The sequence below is a fragment of the Argentina silus genome (assembly GCF_951799395.1).
Source record: "Argentina silus genome assembly, chromosome: 5".
In the NCBI taxonomy this organism is placed as follows: domain Eukaryota; kingdom Metazoa; phylum Chordata; class Actinopteri; order Argentiniformes; family Argentinidae; genus Argentina; species Argentina silus.
This window is the reverse complement of record NC_139659.1, coordinates 20,535,741-20,555,590: the sequence shown is the minus strand read 5'-3', so window position 1 is coordinate 20,555,590 and position 19,850 is coordinate 20,535,741. Positions and strand designations below refer to the sequence as shown.

The 19,850-nt window shown below is 45.0% G+C and overlaps 1 protein-coding gene across 3 annotated transcripts in view; it reads left to right on the top strand.

Moving 5' to 3' along the window:
* psd3l (pleckstrin and Sec7 domain containing 3, like) overlaps positions 1-19,850 on the top strand; it is a 90,912-nt gene that overhangs the window by 40,753 nt on the left and 30,309 nt on the right. For all 3 annotated transcript variants that reach the window (XM_083670059.1, XM_083670060.1, XM_083670061.1), the window contains 4 exons: positions 2,067-2,147; positions 2,393-2,505; positions 3,622-3,680; positions 7,678-7,767. In XM_083670059.1, the coding sequence (XP_083526185.1) occupies positions 2,067-2,147; positions 2,393-2,505; positions 3,622-3,680; positions 7,678-7,767 (343 nt within the window). The remainder of the gene's footprint in view (positions 1-2,066; positions 2,148-2,392; positions 2,506-3,621; positions 3,681-7,677; positions 7,768-19,850) is intronic.

Here is a 19,850-nt window from a genome sequence, read left to right as displayed (position 1 = left end):
GTGCTGTGGTGGTGTTGTTGTTAGCGTAATGATGATGAATTGAAATACTGTTCTTGGCAGGGAATCATGTTGTGGGTGAACAATATGGGTTTGTTCATTTGCGATGACTCAACCAAAGGTCTTCAAACAGCATCACGCTCGATCCTGAAAGTCCCACACATGCAAAGCACACCAGGACGTACTTTGCATTCTGGCTCCGAAATAGACCCACACCAGCCACCATAGCTGCCGAACAGGGTTGATCCTTGTGCTGCTTATTCAACTAGTGATATACACACACACACACACACACACACACACACACACACACACACACACACACACTGCTTTGGTTTCCAGCAATGCTTCCAATTAACTAATGCAGCAGGTCAGCTCCACTGCCAGGCCTGAACACTGCCCCGGGGCGCCGCTCCACCCTGGTGACCCCAAACCTTTTATACACCCCCTCAGTCAGGGGAAATAACATCCACCTCCTCTTCACCTGAAATACCAGCCCTGAGTCCTCCTACACACACACACACACACACACACACACACACACACACACACACACACAGCAAAATGCACCAAAATATGAACTCTCACAGACTGGTAGAGAATACATACTTTCTGTGCAATTACACTGTTGAAAAGCATGTGAGTAGACAGAGTGTACTATAATATCCAGTATCTCTTCCCCGGACCGGGCCTCCTCTGTACCCTCTGATGGCTGGGTTATGACAAGCACCGCATACAACTAATCATCTGATGAAGTTTCCACGTCGGGGCTGGTTAGGGTCCGTACCGTCTACGCCACGAGCTTCCTGCCACACGACTCTCACCCCCGTGACCTCACCAGACGGGACGTGCGTTGGGTGACGGAGCGGAGGAGGGGAAGCCGCTAACAGGTTCACCGAAGAGACAGATGTGTCTTTTTTATACACCGTGCGAACTCATAAAGAGACGTGCCTCCGACGACGCTGCCTCTGTGCCTGACTCTCTGATCAAACACAACGCTGTGTGTGTGTGTGTGTGTGTGTGTGTGTGTGTGTGTGTGTGTGTGTGTGTGTGTGTGTGTGTGGAGCTTCCCTGTGGTCAGCGGAGGCTGAACGGGCCCAGAATAGGAACCCTTTCCTCCGCTTATTGTGACCGCTCTGCTAGGAAAGACAGCTCAAGGCAGGAGCGTTTTTCAAAACAAAGCCAGAAGTGAAGAGAATTGGACCAAATGAGACAATCAAGCGTCGCAATTACCCTCGTAGAAATGGCACGGCAGAACAAGATTGTCTGATTACCGTATTAATGCGGGGCCTAATGGAATGATATGAGTGCCGCATCGGGGGCTCTCAGCCTGCCTTCCGAACAGCTCGGAAAACACCCTCGTTGAAAGGCAGTCCGAGACACGCTGCTCTTTAAAGACGCCGAACAAACGCACGACGAGGCGGTCCGTGTCGCCTTGGAGACGGACTCCCACACCAGTCTCTGACTCTCCATTATATTATGTCTTTCTTTTTAAAGTTTTTTTTGTGTCCATTGTCCCATCACCCACCCACCCACCCACCCTCCCACCCACCCTCCCACCCCACAACCTTGGTCCCTGTACTCAGACGGTGTCCTAACAGAACAGACACTGCGTAGCTCTTTGGTAGCGAGATGCTCAGGTCCTCTGTTTGCTACTTCAGCTTGGTGGCGGGGGCGGTTACATACATGTTGTTCTTGTTTACCCTTACAACACTGAGAATGGAGAATGAATGAAAAGCTGTGTTGAAGTCAATGCCCTGTTGCAGTATATACTGTATATGAAAGTGATATCTGCGCTGTACACACACACACACACACACACACACACACACACACACACACACACACACACACACACACACACAGATAAAAGAGCCAGAGACCCTCTCTGGCTCTTTTGTGTTTGTGTGTGTGTGTGTGTGTGTGTGTGGGCAGGTTCGTGTGGCTTTAAATCCTCAACCAAAGGCAACATTTATCTCTCTTTTAGGTAATAACAACTTGCAGTTGTGGTATTTTCTCCCTGTCTAAACAAGATTGTTGTGTGTGTTTGTGTGTCCCTCCCTCCACAGCAACGACTTCAGCAAGATGGTCGCCGAAGAGTACCTCACATTTTTTGAATTCACAGGGATGACGTTGGACCAGTCACTCAGGTATCGTTCATCATTTTACATTCATTTTGGGGGAATTCAGCCCGAGCATTAAAGAACCAAAGGCAGAACCTCCAAAAACAATTTCACAGAGGGTTAGCGGCGGGTCGTTGAGATAAATGACACCGCGCCACCGTCAGTGGTTTCTGTCTCCTCCTCGGGGCTCCGAAGGGACTATTTGATGAGGATGGATACAGATGTACGATATTGCGGGTCGTTTCATCCGAGTGTCGTTTCTGTCTCCTCAGATCTTTCTTGAAAGCTTTTGCACTAATGGGCGAGACCCAGGAGAGAGAGCGCGTTCTGATCCACTATTCCAACCGGTACTATCATTGTAACCCCGCCACCATCTCCTCACAAGGTACGTCTCCACCTCTCCCCTCTCCTTCTCTTACAACCACCTGTCGTTCCGTTTGGAGGGAATCAAGCATTTTTTCAATCGTTCTGTGGTAACTGCCTTTTAAAACAGCCACTGCCTGTCTTTTGGTTTTGATGGAAAGTTACCAGAGAATGTAAACCTCTGTAGGAGTTCCATTAGCCAAGACTCACCCCTCAGTTCAGTTTATAAACACAGAGATGAGTTGCTCGTTGTGGGCGGGGAGCCTGCATTGAGGAGTCTTGCACAAGATTGACTGGGGAAATGAATAGACCCAGTGCTGAGGGAAAACCTGACTCACTCTGTTGTATCTCACCGTGTCCTCTGGTTCTATTGAATGTGCTACAGAGCTGCTATGTGTTACGCTGTACATCCAGTCTGGTTTCTCATTGACTTCTCTCAAGTCATTTAGCATCAGGCTCAAACCAGGGGAGTCAAGGGTTGGGGAGGGGTCCTTCCCGGGTCACCTCTCTGGCCCAGTAGTTGTATTGAACGATATTCTTTATGACAATGTCAGTGTCACTGGAATCAAAGACATGGAATTCTGGAATGCAGCCAGTCTCTCTCTCTGTATTGACTACTGGAGTGTCATGTCTCCTCCATAGCAACAGCCTTGGTAACAACAAGCCTGTGTGTGTGTGTGTGTGTGTGTGTGTGTGCGCACGTGTGTATTTGTGTGTGACCAGTAGACTGGTAAAAGCTAAAAGCGGTTGCCATGTTGCCAGGCCTGTTGCCATGGAAGTGGTGGTCCTCTGGCCCGATGCGGAGAGGAGCGCTGATGTTGTTACGATGGTCGTCATCATAAGGGTCCTTCATTTCCATCTACAGGCTCTGCAGAAACCCCGCACACGTACAAGATCTGACATTTCAAATGCAGGAGGAATATGGAATACGAAGTGTGTTTCTGTATCCAGATCCTGAACGCCAGCTTTGCGAACGTGTCATAAGCGTATAATAGATGTCTCACCCTGTTCCACCAATAATGTAAACCTAACAATACGTTCATTAGGTGTTATGTATGTATTCACATCACTCATGGATTTAAGGGCTGTATCAGGACCTGATTGAGCTTTACTTACCGTATGAATGTTGCTTCTGCAGATGGAGTCCATTGCCTTACATGCGCTCTCATGCTGTTGAACACGGACCTGCACGGCCACGTAAGTTCTACTCTCCTGAGCCTCTGACCTTTGACCTTCTGCTGTTACCTCTGACCTTCTGTTCCTGCCGTTTTAAACCAGTAACACTACACTAGACCGTACACTCATCTAAACACATCATCATGAGGGGGGGCGTAACATATCTGCTGCCCCGCCACACACACACCCACACACACACCCACACACACACACCCACACACACACACACCCACACACACCACCAGGGGGGGTGTATCATTGTTGCCGTGCAGTTGTGTCCCTGCTCTGATGGTCAGGATAGAGAGAAGAACACACTTCACCAAAGGGTCCTGCTGTTCTGCCACAGTTGGAAATGTTCATGTTCACTGCCAAGAGGCATACTATTGTGTGTTCAGAGACAACTGTTCGTCGGGAGGTTTGAAAGGATAGAGTAAAGGCATTAGCTTTCTTCTAGTGTTTATTAGCGATTACTAGTGTCGTCATATTCCACGGCAGTCCCTCGCATCTCCCCTCTTCACTCTGCCATTGTCTTTGCCTTTTCTGTTCAAGGAGACGGTAATTGTTTTTGATTTAAAGTAAAAAAACAACAGTGATTATTCTAACCGTTTAAGCTGTACTCCAGAGATAATTGAATAATTTGGGAACTCAGTGCATTTTTAATGGCGCCCTCTGCGAGTATCAGATGCCAGATTGCGAGCTTTTATTTGATTTAGTGTTTTGTTATAAAGCTTTCGGGCAATTTATGAAATGAAGGCTCTCACTTCCAGAGAGGATTGTCTGGCCCCCCCTGTCCTGTAAAACGGCTGACAAGGGCACAGCCAATGATGGACGGATATAGACGCAGCAGCCTGGCCAACTCAAACAAACCCCACCGTCAGTCACTCTCAGTGGGCCGGGACAGTCGGAGGACGAGCCTTGCCTTATCCTCAATAAATACACCTTTAACATGAACGCTGGGATCAATCCATCCTCTATCTCTCTCCCTGCATGCCTCTCTTTTACATCCTTATAGAACTGTCTTCACTGAGGAAGGGCAAGGACGTGTCCTCTGCTTGGAGGCTTGACAAAGTCTTTATGCATCCACTATCTTTCCCCCTCGTTGAAGGTGTGTTTTTCCTCTCTCATGGACCATCTGCCAGTGCCTCTTCCCAGCAGGCGGTAGCGGAGGCTGGAGTCTGAGGAAGCTGTAGTTGTTCTCTGATCAACACCGACACCGAACCACCAGTCAGATAAAGGGCCGTGTGTCCTACAGCAGCATGTCTCCCCTCCCAGCCCCAGGGGACCCCCCTGGCCTTATCAAGGCCTTGATGAACAGGTTGATCAGCAGCAACAACAACATCCAGACAGTCATGTTGTCAGGCTGTCAGAGGGGGCAGGTCAACTGGTGAGGAGATAAAACGTAGTTTAATTAGTCATTCCTCCCTCCCAGACAATGCTTTGGGTTTTACTAGCGTAGGGCTCCTTCTGCAGCACAGACTCACAGCAACACGGGCCATTAAATCGCTATTAGACCCTGTCATTTGAAGAGCCCGGCCCAAACGCCTCACATCTCTGTGCACTGTGCAGCCATGCGGCTGTGATCCAGCCCATTGTGAGGCCCGGCACGCGCCCAATTGATGTCCCCCCCCTCCCCTCTTCTCTTTTGTCGCTGGAATAAATGCGTTCTCGAGTGCCCGAAAACCCGCTGCGAATTGATTCGAAGGCCACTCAAGTATATTTACGTCATGTGACAAAGCCAAGTGTTGTCATTGGAGCTATGGAGAAGTTATGGAGCTCAAGGCAAAGCCCAGACTGTTCTTGTCCTCGCTTCCCTCTGCTTTTACTACCACTCACTCACTCACTGTCTTCTACGAGCAAGATCGTCTTCTGAGAAGGGATTTGTATTCAAGCGAGCTGAAACAAGGATGAGGATTTGAAAGCCTTTCAATGCCATATCGTGACTACAGATTAGAAGAACATCAGAACAAAAACCGTATTCGACATAAAGAAAGGGGAAGGGTCGTTAAACACAAATACACGTGTATGCCACCCGGCCTTTTGTTCAGCCAAGTCACGTCGGTGTCTCCATCCCCATAGATCAAACCCCCGGCTCACTGTGCTAACTGTCGCCCACCGAGATCTGATGTCAGTCTGAACATTTGTCAGTGCTGTCCACCTACAAACTGGACACACACACTGACACATGCACACACACGCGTACACACACACACACACACACACACACACACTCTCTCTCACTCTCTCTTTGGAGATCTGGTGCCAGTCTGAACATTTGTCAGTGTGGTCCACCTACAAACTGGGCAGGCCTTGGCAGGAGCTGTAGAGACATTGGAACAAACACCGGCTGCTCATTATTTTAGTATTCACTGGAGACTCTTTGTCCCATCTTTTGTCCCCTACATTATGAACGGCCAATCGACATGCCCTACTACCGTTCTGTACGTGCTGAAAGGCCAAAACCACGCTCAATCTGGCTAACGATCCTTTTGTAATGGAACATTGAGAGGGCTAAGTACTGTATTTTTACGATGCCCAGCCCAAAAGTATTTTAGGTGTTTTTTTTTTTGTTTTTTTTAGAGTCGGTGGAAAATGTCACCAATAATTTTGGGTTCAAAGCAGGACTTGACATGAATTACAGTAGGAGTGTGGTTTGGTTGAGAGCGAGTGTGTCCTTGTCTGTATCGAGTAGGACTGCCGCCCCTTGAGTCTGTGTTAGGCTGGGACCCAATCAATATGCACTGCAGGAAACTCATGCTGCACACAAAGTATTCAATCACGTTTACTAGGTCAGTAAAACTATATTTTATTTGACTGAAGGGGATAATAAAAAGTGTGACAGGTGCAAGAAAAGGCGGCACTCACTCCAAAATATTTTAAAAAATGACAGCAAGACAGTCACCTCACTGAAATGAATGTGTCTCTAACTGCAGGTGTATGTTCTACGTAAAGGGTGCATGTTTGCACCTCAGGATCTATTTGACTTTCCTGCTGTACAAAATGGGGTTGGTTTTAGTCTGGCCCTTAATCTTTCAGGAACACATTAGTTTCGACCTTAGCTTGTGGGTTCAAGTTTGCAGTTTTCCTGACGCAATGTTCCATTTGTATGTATGAACATGGAATTTTAATTCGACATTTTGCTAGTAGCAGCGAAAGCGAAGTAAAACTGCTCAGAATGTTAATGGATTTACTATAATTGTGCGTGCGGAGGTCTGTAAAAAAAAAAAGAAAAAAAAAAAGTAAATCAAAACTAGTGAAAAACATAAGTTATAAATATGCCCAAATGGCCTGAAGTAAAAATAGAGATGTCAGGTAACTCTGTAATGTTGAAGTGTGTTGCCAAGCATTGTCAATTAGTTTGATTGAAATGGAATCTAATGTTATCATAATTGATTGTTATTGGTGATATTTCATACCACCTGTTTACAGCTGAGACCTCTGCTTACCCCTAAGTGTACCTGTATCCGGCCAGCAACTTACTTAACTGCCTCAGGGTGAAAAGCTAATAACTTTGCCTTAATGGTCCCTTTAGCTGGGAGCCAAGTGATTCTATCTTCTAATCCTATAAGATGGTACCGTTTCCCCCACTGCTGAGCCCCCCTCCTCCTCCCGACTCCTTACCCCCAATGTCAGTCTGCATTAGAATTCTGTGGCTCGGTGCTTAATCTGAAATGTGTTACATGAAAATCACTTTTAGAATAATGGTTGAAGTTCTAAGACATATTTATGAAGAATCTATTCACGTAGTTTTGGGTTTAGGACCTCAGGGAATTCTGATGGGAAGAGGCATAAACAAAACGCTGCTCTGCCTGCACTGCATATAAATAAAGCCATGATATTGTCCTTGACATGCGTCCTACACACACACACGCACACACACACACACACACACACACACACACACACACACACACAACCTGTCAATGCAATTAGACAGTGTAATATTGATGAGGTTAACCAGGGTTTGGCCAATGCCTTCAACATTATTAGCAGAGTAATAAATGTTTCCAACATCTTGCAGAATATCGGGAAGAAGATGACATGCCAGGAATTCATAAGTAACCTGGACGGGCTAGATGATGGACAAGACTTCCCCCGAGAGCTGCTAAAGGTAGGCCCTGTTGTTCCTGCTCAGGAAACCATCTGCCAATGCTTGCGTATGCTTGTGTATGGATGACACGTGTTTGATATCGTTCCTCATTCCATTCCATGCATTACAAGGAGCCCGTCCTTCAATTTCTACCTCCACCAGCCTCCCCTGGTCTGAAGGTTTTCTAATGTAAAGTAAGGAGGGCTGCCTGTGATGGCGTGAGTGAAATAAGAAGGGGATAGAGTGGTCCAAGGCCCTGTCAAGGCTCTGAAAGGGGAGACTTCTATTGGGCCAGGTAACACAAAACGCTATTTTGCTCCCCACTCTGTTCAAATAACAATCTGATCCCCTGAGCAGTCCAACAGCACTTGTCTTGAAGCATTCAGCTGGCATTAACCTGATATTCCATATGACTTACAAGCAAAGGACAAACACTTTCTAACCCTGTATTAATTAGTGCTAGTTGGGTTCTGTCATCGGAGACAGGGGGGAGGTCTTTGGGCTTGGCCTCGAGGGGAAAAAGCAGAACACAAAAGCATGGATCTATTACAGTACCCTAATATTATGGCTGCTGCTGGGGTCTATGGAGACCTATGTGTATAGCATGACTGGCTTCGTTACTGGTAGTTATTTACTTAGGGTTAGATACAAGTCATTTAGATATATTATTATATTATAAGATACGGCAATGTACCAATTTAGTATTATGGATACAAATCTTTTTTAAAAAAAATATAAATATACATATATACACATACATACACTCACAGAGCACTTTATTAGGAACACCTGTACACCTTCTCATGGTGGAGGTGGTGTAATGGTGTGGGGAATGTTTTCTTGGCACACTTTGGGCCTGTTAATACCAATCAATCATCGCTTCAATGCCACAGCCTATTTGAGGATTGTTGCTGACCATGTGCATCCCTTCATGGCCACAATTTACCCATCTTCTAATGTCTACTTCCAGCATCATAGTGCACCATGTCACAAAGCAAAAGTCATTTCAAACTGGTTTTATGAACATGACAATGAGTTCAGTGTTCTACAGTGGCCTTCCCAGTCACCGGATCGGAATCCAATAGAACACCTTTGGGATGTGGTAGAACGGGAGATTCACAGCTTGAAAGTGCACTTGAAAAATCTGCAGGAATTGCGTGATGCAATCATGCCATCATGGACCAGAATCTCAAAGGAATGTTTCCAAGAAACAATTATCGAGTCTTTTCAGTGCTGCATAGGGCCATCTGAATTTCTGTGGTGTATTTTATTCTCTGAGGAAATTGATTACAGACAAGGGATATTGTTGTTTAATGAACCTGCAGTATTGTCAGCTTCAGCAGATATTGCCACTCATTTCAGCGAGCTGCTGTTATTGCAGAACCACTTCCTGCTGGTTAATCTCCTGTCCTGGTCCTTCCGAGATGTCCGGTGTTGGCACGCTAGGTGTGGCCAAAGCTTTAGTCCTGCACCGTTAAACCAGAACACAGCCATTCTATTGGCCAGAAGCTCTAGTCTATGCCTGCACCCGGGAAAATAGGAAAGGACCATGTTCTGCCAAGAGTCACTTCTCAGCAGACATTAATAATTAAATAATCCCCCCCCCACACACCCATATCCCTCCTCCTGTTTAATAAAATGAACACATACCTTGCACTCGCAGCAAGTTCCTGCATCGACTAGCGCTTGCCAATAACAGCCCTTGGCATTGGATGTGACCAAATGGCGGCCATGATGACGACGATGATGATATCTAGCACAGCAAAACGCCCTCACGACTGCCTCGTCCGCCACGCCTGCTGCCAGCTTGGACGAGCCTGTCATCACGGCAAGCCTCTCTCTTCTCTCTTCGCTTTCTCTCGTCGTCTTTGGGGAATTCAGTTCATCACAGGATTTGGCTTTTACTAGTGCAGGGCTCATTCTGCACCACCGACACACACCACCACGGGCCATTAAAGCGCTGTTAGACCCTGTCATTTGAAGAGCCTGGCCCAAACGGCTCACGTCACTGTGCGCATGTTTTTGTATCCATAGGGATTTAGAAAAGGGACAGAACCGTTTATTCTGTCGTTTCTTCAATAAAAGTAGCTTGAAAAACGAAGTTCTGAGCATTTTCTGAGGACAGATATTTCATGTGAAACGTGTTGCACTCTATAGCAGGGGTACTCAATTACAATTTGTGAAGGTCCAGTCACAAAATTTCCCAGGTGGCAAAGGTCCGGATGCATGCCGTCATTATTCCATCAATGAGAGAAGTTACACCTCTCTTGTGCCAATTTTTTTGTTTTTTACTTTGGCACAAATGGTGTGATTGCAATCTTAAGACACTGTTGAAGGTGTTCATTAGTGAGCCTGGCGCGGTATTTGTTTTTAATAATGTTCTGTGTGGAGAAGGCTGCTTCACAGCGGTATGTGGAGCCAAACATGGTCAGGATGTTGTTGTTTTTTTTTTATAAAAGAGGGACACCAGATGCAGGCAACATCTTTTCCCAGAAAGTGACAGGGTCACAATCTCCAAACTGCACTTTTAAGGACACATTTTCTTGAAGTTCAATCAACTCCATTTGTAGTGTTACAATATTTAATCTGAAGATCTGTTTTGCTTCCTCTGGGAACAGCAGCAGTTGTCTTCCAAGAGTGAGCCTTGAAGTTATCCATCAGTTTCTGGATAAAATCAACATGGTTGTGAATAACTTGGTTTGCTCCAAAGGTTTGGGGAAAAGGACAAGTTCTCCCTGGAGAAATCTAAAATTTCCTCTGGAAATCACAAACTGCTGTTGTGAGTTTACACACTGTGTTGTCCTGTACCTGCAGTGTAACATTGAGTTTATTAAGAAGTAATGTCTGCCAGAAATGCAACCTTTTCCATGTTCTCCTCCTCTTCCAAAAACTCTGAAAACTTGGTTGCAACACTATTTTGCTCTGATAGGAAAGCTTTGATCTCTTCTTCAATGGCCCCCTCTTTGTCAGCATCCCTTGGATGGCCTCATATATATCCTCTCCTCATCTTAGTTAAACCCAACAGGTCCTCACAGAATTCCTTCTTTGTTCATAAAATCCGACAAACACAAGAAGCTGGGCATTGTCATTGGTGTCTGTTGACTCATCCACAGCTAATGAAATGCATGGTGCTTTTAGAATGGCCTGATCAAGTTAGGAAGTCAAATCTTCAGCTAAAAAATGTCTGTTCTTTTCACATTTGTGCCCGTTTGATCTTTTCTTTGAGTTCATCTTTTTGTTTACCTTCAAGCATTCACACATGCATTCTTTAACCATCTCTGCATCAATAAATGGCTTCTTCCACTTTCCTAATACCCATGCTATTCTCAGTGAACTCTCAGTTGCACATTCTTGAGCTGTAAGGGAATTGATAAGCTCTGGTGCTGATATATTTTTGCTCATTCTCACCTCCTGTATTTTGAGGATTAGTCTGTTCTAAAGCATGTTTACCTTCCTAGTGGCGTCTGACATTGCCACTTTTCATGAGAGCCACGCACTCTGAGCATATCAGGCACATTGGTTTCGTACTTGTTGGCGGGAAAATGAATGCACATTTTTCGGTCCACTCGTCTTGGAATGCATGCTGTCAACTTTTCTTACTTTTGAACAAGCCATACAAAGGTACCAACAAAGGTACCACAAAGGTACCAACAATATGCTTTTCTAAGTCATCTCAGATTGCGAGAGGTACGCCTGTCTCCTTGTGCCTGTCTGTGTCCGCCCGCCTGTGTCAGTCTTGTTGCTGCTTTTCGGGAATTACGATATTTGCATATTTTCACGTGATTGGATCAGACACGACTCTAGAGGCGGGGTTTACTTCCACATTGAAAGCGTTGCCCGCCCCGGTCGATCGTACGTCTGATTCTGAAATAAATGTATTGACTTGGTATCACTAAGACCAGTACTGTTCGGTCCGTATTGAGCCTTTGCTCGGTCCAGGTCCGGACTGGAGTCCGCCTATTAAGCACCCCTGCTCTGTAGTATAGATAATCACTCCACAGCCAAGCATATGTATGTATGACGATTAATCCTCAGAGTGATGATAGTCCATGACATTAAATATCTTGGTGTAAAACAAGACGAGGATATAGTCAACCTCACTGGTTCCTCAGCTCATTATGAATAATTCCTTGCACAAGGTTAAGTTCTGAGACCTTGATTCCTGTGGAGGAATCAGCAGAGCTGCCCACAGAATCAGGCAAATTGGTGATAAATGCACTTGCATTGAGCGCCGGTTATCAGATAACAACATCAAAAACACAGTCAAGTCTCACTCTGAAGCCAGATATAAATAAAGGGTTGATATGCTTGAACCGACAGATATCTTTCATCCATCTTGTTTGGAAACAGCAGGATCTGGTTTTCTTTATGAGCTTGTAACGTCACGTTGTTATTCTTTCGAGGCTTGTGAACAAAATAAAACAACGGTCATGTTTTGGTCACATTTTACACTAAGTTGCGATCTGTTCAAACCTAATCAGAAATAGACCTACTCAAAAGCGTTTGTGAACTATGGAAAAGTTAGATGGATCTCACCTTTCTAAAGGACCAGATAACAATGACTAAAAACAATTGTAATTGCTATAGAATGGTCTTTCACCCTTTTGACCGTGACCCGAGTTCGAGATCGTGTCACGGTTTTAATTGTCTGACGCTGCAGTTATACATGTACAGTAATTGGTTGAATAATATTCATGATGCTTTCCACCAGAGACATTTCAGCTTCTTTCCAATCTGTAAGTGGTTCTCTGCTGTAGTTGTAGCCTTGGAGAAGGTCTTACATAGAAGGGCTCTTATTTCTCCTTAATCTTCACTTGCCTTTAATTTGTACAGACTTCATGGTAAGCAAATATGTCTTATTGTCTGGTGAAAACACCCAACCCCAGCCCCTGAATCTTTTACCATCGGTCACAAAGGTCGGCCCATCAGATAAACCCATCTGACTTATTGGACGCTTGCCTCAGCTATGGTTAGTAACTGATTAATGGGACTGGCGAGGTAACTGGAGAGTTGTCAGGAGTGCATGCATAGCATAGCCGTTGGATGTAAATCTAGATGGCTCATATTGTACACTGGGAAAACGTGCACTTATATAAGCAAGGCTGTCAGTCCCCCAACCCTGGGCCATCGTGCACATGGCCTTCAACATGAATTCAGTGAACGCCAGGACTGGTGTACTGTATGATATATGGACAAAGAAAGTCAGGTCTATAACATGTTGAAATGTTGGTGTTTGAGGTAGACATTTGGTTAAGGAGTCAGGTTTGTGGCTCCCTTCCTCTGTGACATCAAGCAGATAATGATAATGACTGCAGGAACTGGAGATGTTGGCAGCCGTCCATGCTCACACTCAGACAGCCCCGTCTAGAGCCACACAGATGGAGCTGAGGAACGCTGCATGGAGGATTATAGTCTGGGGTTTGGGCATTATTGTCTATGTTGCTCAGTACGACGTTTGCCATTTCACACCTTTTTACATTTCAACAACTTTTTACTTGATTTGTATTCACTGAATTAGACTGGATTCAGAAACATTTGGCGAAAAGTGTTTGACTCAAATCTGAAGCTTTTTCACAGTGTTTGTTTGCACTGACTATGCAAATGTTGTGATTGTTCTAAGTGTTGCCTTTCTGCGAGTGTAATGGTGCACAGCCAGCAGATTACCTAGCTGGGGGATAGATAGTGTTATTCATGCTACTACAGCGTTCCCATCTTCCACAGGAGAATGGCTGTTCTGACAAATGTAGCCTGACAGTGGAAAAAGTTTCAAGGATGGCTTCATTGTTTTTGCCGTACACAACTTCCAAATGTTCCACTGTCAGCCGTGGACGTGAGTCTACTGTAGATGGTGTCTAAGTGAGTGTCAGTCATTTCAATTCTGCAAATCCTAGAGTGTCTCTTTTCTACTCTGCTTAGCAAATAGGTCAGGGTTGAGCCTGTTATTGTGCCTTGGGGAACTCTGCTGCTCTGGGAATGCTTAGCAATAGCGCTGAATAGAAAGATAGATACAGTTGATTCCTGGAGTGTCAGAAATGATATACGTCCCCCTTCTCTAGAGTTGGTATACTGCTGGCCTGGACAGGTGGAGTTGGTTAGTCAGACACTAAAACTGTATGCCATTGCCAAGCAATCAATAAAGTTTATATTTCATGGCCTGTTTTAATAAAACTGTTTTGTCACAATGCAATATGCCATAACTGAATGGTGTTGTGGACTATTGAAAGATGTGTCCTCCTATCACCTATGATTAGATTACATGTCGCATTACACAAGGAGCCTAGATGAGACATTAATTTCTCAATGTCCCCTTGTAATTTGGTCTGCACTGTTGATTCCACCTCTGGCTCTGTCTGAAAGTCATTGCCTGGCACCGTTCTTCTACAGCAGGGGAGGCTGATGGAGGCAGAAATCGGAGGACGGGATCATTGCAATGAATGGGATGGAATGAGGAATGGTATCAAACACATGTGCTTGATACCATTCCTTATTCCATCCCATGCATTGCATTGAGCCCGTCCTCTGATTTCTACCTCCAGCAGCCCTCCTCTCCTGGTCCACAGCCAAGTCCAGATCCAGGAACAGACTGGTATGCTGGTCTAGTAACAGAGAGGCTGACGTGCTGTTGGGTCATGATGAGTGAGAGAGGGAGTCTCGCTCCAGGACAGCTCACTCTTTTTCCAGTTTCCATGTGATCGGCAAACACAAGGGTGCATATGGACATATTGGGACCCGTGTTGTGCAATATTAAACAGCATCTATGATGCTCATATATCACGTATCCAACTTGTAGATGGAGGCTCCAGTTACTTCAGATACATACTCTCATTTTGTGGAAGGCACTTTTACTGTAGTATATGCCTTTATCAATACTATTTATTTAGTTTCTAATGGAATGACCTACTTGGTAGGGGCGAGAACAGGATTGCATTTCTTTCATGACATGCATTTCCTTGGTGTTTAGCGATCAGTTGTTGTCTTGAGTTGAGACCGTGCTGAAGATTTCAAGGACTTTTCGTACAGTTAAATTCATGTCCAACATGCAGTTAAAGTTTAATGTTGTTGTCAGTCTGAGGCTCTGTGATTCTGTCGTCTCTGCAGCACCAAGGTTACAGTGACCTTGTAAACCAGGACTGAAGCCAAACCGGCTCAGCACTTATTCTTCTGGGCCTCTGATGGTCATTATCAATGTTTTTTTAATGCCTTTTCTATTCTTCTTCTTCTTCTTCTTCTTCTTTTTTTTCTTAAACATATACAGTATATAGGTAATGTTCACATACCAATGCACTCGTAAAAAAAAAAGAAATTTAAATTTATGATTATTATTATTTATTTTTTTATGATTTTGAGTTTCTGTTTTGCTTCCCCATACACTGTCAACATTCTATCGTTGAGTCGTTGAATCCAAATATGTGGTCTGGCAGTGCAGGAAGACTGCGGTGTTGACTCATCCTGTCAACCTGGCTGCCGAGTCCCAAGTCTAATCAACTGTTCACAATCGAGTCAAAACATATGCAATGTCCATTTTACAATATATGATAGAAACAATTTGAATATTACATAACACACTTGTTGGTTGTTATGGAGCTAATGTTTGAATGGATTGATTACCATATGTGACGGTTCAACATGTACAGTATCCTTGGCTACAGCTGCTCTTGTCAATCAGGCAAGGTACATTATTCAAGGCTGGATGGAAAACCACCATGAAGAGCAAAGTGGTAATCTGTCTGATTATGAAGAGATTCATTCCATCTCTTCCGAATGAACAGCCATCTGCTTTGACATTACCATGGCAATGGAGTGAATCACCCAGAATAGATGTTCTTCTGTCTCTCTCGATATAATGTCACATAGCCTATATTGTGCAGAGTTTACCTCTTATTTTACTTTCAGGAACAACCAGAAAGCGTTTGCTGTGAATGAGATATATTGTGTGGTTGATCCTTTACTTCCTTTGTAATTAGTAGATCGCTTTCCACCTCCACACACCAGTCCAAGGCTTGCTGTTTGTGAAGGTGTATTTGTCCTTTAACTCAAAAGGAAGCGTATATTTTAAGCGAAGCCTACACATGGGCCTGCTGTTTATGAGTATATATTTCTTCTGCAAATCAAAAAGAAGGATGTTAAGATGTACTTGTCCTGCTGCTTTTGAGTGAGTGTTTGCTCTGCACGTCAACAGCCCCGGATATTAAAGCACGGCCCGATCCCAGGCACCCGTCCTCTAGATCCTGTGGATTAGCAGCCAGCCAGGGCCTCCTGACAGCACAGGAGGTTATTGACTGTGGGGTCTGTGTCAGTCACGGCCCGCCAGGTAGATGAGGTGGCCGCAGGCCCGGTCATTAGAGACGCGTGATTGGTGCTCTGCCCTCTGGAAACCGCTCTGAGTTACTGGGTTCTAGAGACGGACCTCCAGGGAGACAGACCTCCTTCTCTCAACAGAAACTAGATTCACAACGGACACTTTCACAAAATGGAAGTTTTCTGTTGGACTCCGGCCAGTTGAATGTGTTATCGTGGTCTGGGCTGTAGCCTATAGATGTTGTTGTAGTAGTCACGTGCGTGCGTGCGTGCGTGCGATTTTGGCCCATCCCTAGACACACAACCAGCTCAAATATCAAGGGATTTAAAGAGGCAGGATTTCCGGCCAACGTTTTTACAAGCCGCGGATAATGTTTTCACTGGAGCGCATCACTGACCCACATGCTGCCGATGCCTCTGTCTCCACCCGTCTCTCCCAACTCCCAGCTCCTCCGCGCTCAGTCTCTGCCGAACAATGTCCGGAGTCCCAACGCTGACCTTTACAACACGGGGACGTAGCGGCAAACAAACGTGCCTCTATGTAATCAGACACCCATCGAAACAAAAGGCGCGATGACATTTTCTATTTCCATCCAACCGATTTAGCAGCTGTTTGTAGCATCGACGACCATAAACGGGCAAACCACGAGGGTTTGTGTTGCAACAGCAGAAGCCGCGCGCCTCTTCTCTCTTCCACTATTAGGGACTTGATGATTATGTACTCGGTAATTGTTTCCTACGAGTGTCAACATGGCCAATCATTCTCCCTTTTGCAATGACAATGGCGCTCCAATTCGTTTGCTGACATATTAAGCCAACAACCTCGTCTGCGGGCTTATCTGGTCAACTCCAGCAGAGTAAGGCGTTCGCAGCTTAGCTAGCCCTCAATAGGCACATTGTGTTAACTGACATTTACGTAACGTTTCATGTCCCTCATGCCATGTTTTATATGTTCTAATTTCTTTCACAGGTAGCAATGCATTTGGTTTTGAATTGTAGGGTAAAGCACTGCTTTATTGAATTGACGGCAGTGCAAAGCCATAGACACTGATACAGTAACACAAGTTTATATGAGTGTGTAATTACATATTATAGTGTAACAACTATTCTAATCACTCATTGCTACACTTCTACATCAATAGCCCTAGTCCTTACCTTAGGTCTAACCCCAAGTAAAATGTAAAAATGATTTTGACATGGTGGCTTACCTAACCTCGTTATTGACGTATAAGAACATAGGTACATTACAGTTGGTTGTTCTGGTGCTGCTCAGGCGATTTAAAATATTGATAAAGGACCTCTTTGTTTAAAAAAATGGGGTTGTTTTTCTTGATTGTGTTTTATAATGTTGTAATTTTGATGTATGTTTGTCAATTGTGTGTATGCAGGGTTCCCTTAAAGAGAATACAATAGGCCCTGGTCCCAATGGGACTCAAGGTTAAATAATAAAACAAAGAGTATTTACATAAATTCTAATGTGTCAGTACTTTAGGCGATTAATCACACAGTGAAACTGTTTACTGTCAAGTGTTGAACTGATCTTGTGCTCAATCTCCTGGTACAGCCTTCCTGGTCACATTCCTCATGGTCTGTCTGTCTGCTGTGACAGCACTATGAATATGTGTCCCTCCATGACACCTTTTAGATAAAGTGCTTGTAGGTCTAGTGGCAGGAGAGGGCACGGCTGCAGTTGACATGATGTTAAGATGCAAAGGTCAAACAATCTATCACAACATTTAAATCCACCGTGTCTATCTTTAGCTGACGGCTTCAGCCTAACGTTCTCAGACAAGTGGCTAATCGCTTGCTGCTTTGTCTTTAACTGAATAATATTGTTGTGTTTTGTGAATGCCAATACATTTTTGGGGGATTTTTTATTGGTATACACTTGACTGTGAATGACAATAGACATTCGATTTGTTTAGCAATTCTAATGCAGTGTTGCTATAGTAGTTTTCAAGACATTGAGATACAGACAGTGTGCGACCTTGTAGAATGCCTTGTAGATTATTTGTATTGCTTCAAGATCCTATTCTAAAGATAAAACAATAGAACAAATGTGTTTGTTCAGTCAGAATACGATTCAAAGGGGCATTCAGAAGTTGCCGTGTGAAGGAGTTAGCCAGCAAAGCAGTGAAATGCTGATTCCCTAGTTAACATGACAAACTGGGGCCATCGTCGGCTGGCTGATCTCCTCACTGGCAGCTCATCCTGTGATGAGTGCTAGCCTTCGGGGGAGACTTGGCTCTCTCTGAGCTTCATCTGTGTCATTACGGCTTAGGCCTACATCCAATGTGCAAACCACACCAGATAGGGAGAGGGGGGGTGGAGAGGAAGGAGGAGGAGGGAGGAGGAGGTGGAGGAGAGCGAGAGACTGGGACTCTCTCCTTGAGGTCGCAACATCTTCTCATCTCTCTCCTCCCAGTGAAACCCACTCAGGGACTTTCACGATAGTGCCGTTGTTCCTGGGAAACGGAGAAGCCTTGAACAACGTTGTTTTAAAGCATTTTGGAAGAAGAAAAAAAACACTTTCATTTTAAAAGAGGAAAAAGACTCGGAACGAACGACAGAATCTCGTTTATGTCTATCAATTATTTACTTAACAACAGTTAATGCCTCCGGAACAGCTTCATAACACACCCGCATCAATGACGCCGTCCCGTAGCGACACGCTCAGACGCCGGCCATGTTCTTGACGCAGATTAAGCAGCTTTCTAACATTGTGTCGTTATCAGCAGATGGTTATATTAGCCAGGAACATTCCTTCCTCGCGGTGGGCAGTGTCTGAACAGTGCCTGTCAGATTGTGATGGATTTACCCATATATTTAGACACGAAAGCCTCCCCGTGTATGTAGACGACGCAGACGCCAGCACTCTGTTGATATTTTCTGAGAAAGGGAAAGTCAATCACGTATGGCGGTGCCCTCTTCCATGGTTCAACATCTCTTGGATATCGCATTTGGACTCCACGACGCCCCGGTGTTTAAGCAGAAAGGGAGGCTGTTGGAGGTATAAATCGGAGGACGGACTCATTTGTAATTCATGGGATGGAATGAGGAATGGTGTCAAACACACGTTTCGGTTCCGTCCCACGCATTACAACGAGCCCGTCCTCCGATTTCTACCTCCACCAGCCTCCACTGTTATGCAGCGGCACTCTGCATGCGTCTCAGTATGCAGATAGCGGGCTCTCAGGTGTAGGGATACGCTGGGATAAATGGCTGTAGTGAGGATGATTGAATCTGTGCCCATCTATAGGAGCCCACCGGGAGTTTCTCTATAGAATAATCACTATTACTGTAGAGGTTTTTTACAGCTCCCACAGCCGCGGGTGAGGCACCAGCGGCTGCTAGGATTGACCCTGATTATTTGTTCACCTCTATCTCCCTGTGTGTGTGTGTGTGTGTGTGTGTGTGTGTGTGTGTGTGTGTGTGTGTGTGTGTGTGTGTGTGTGTGTGTGTGTGTTCTGTTTGACGGTGCTCTCTTCTCGCTGAGCTATTCCCTCAGCCTACGCAATCCTGTACACATCTCCCAGTAAATGCTATACATGGCAACGGTTGTTCATAGATTTTCTGGTCGTTAGATTGACATACATATGTGTGCTTCCTCTACTTCGCACAGCCTGCCCACATTACCACACTTAGTTGAATTCTAGTGTTTTAATTAGCAGTACCTGCCTCAAAATCAAGATGGCGTAAAGGTCTTGGCTTTTTTGGTGTCAATGTAAGACATGGTAAGACATGGTGAAATTCTTGTGTATCACATGTGACACATTGGGCTCTGGCATTGAGGCAGCGTGTCATTT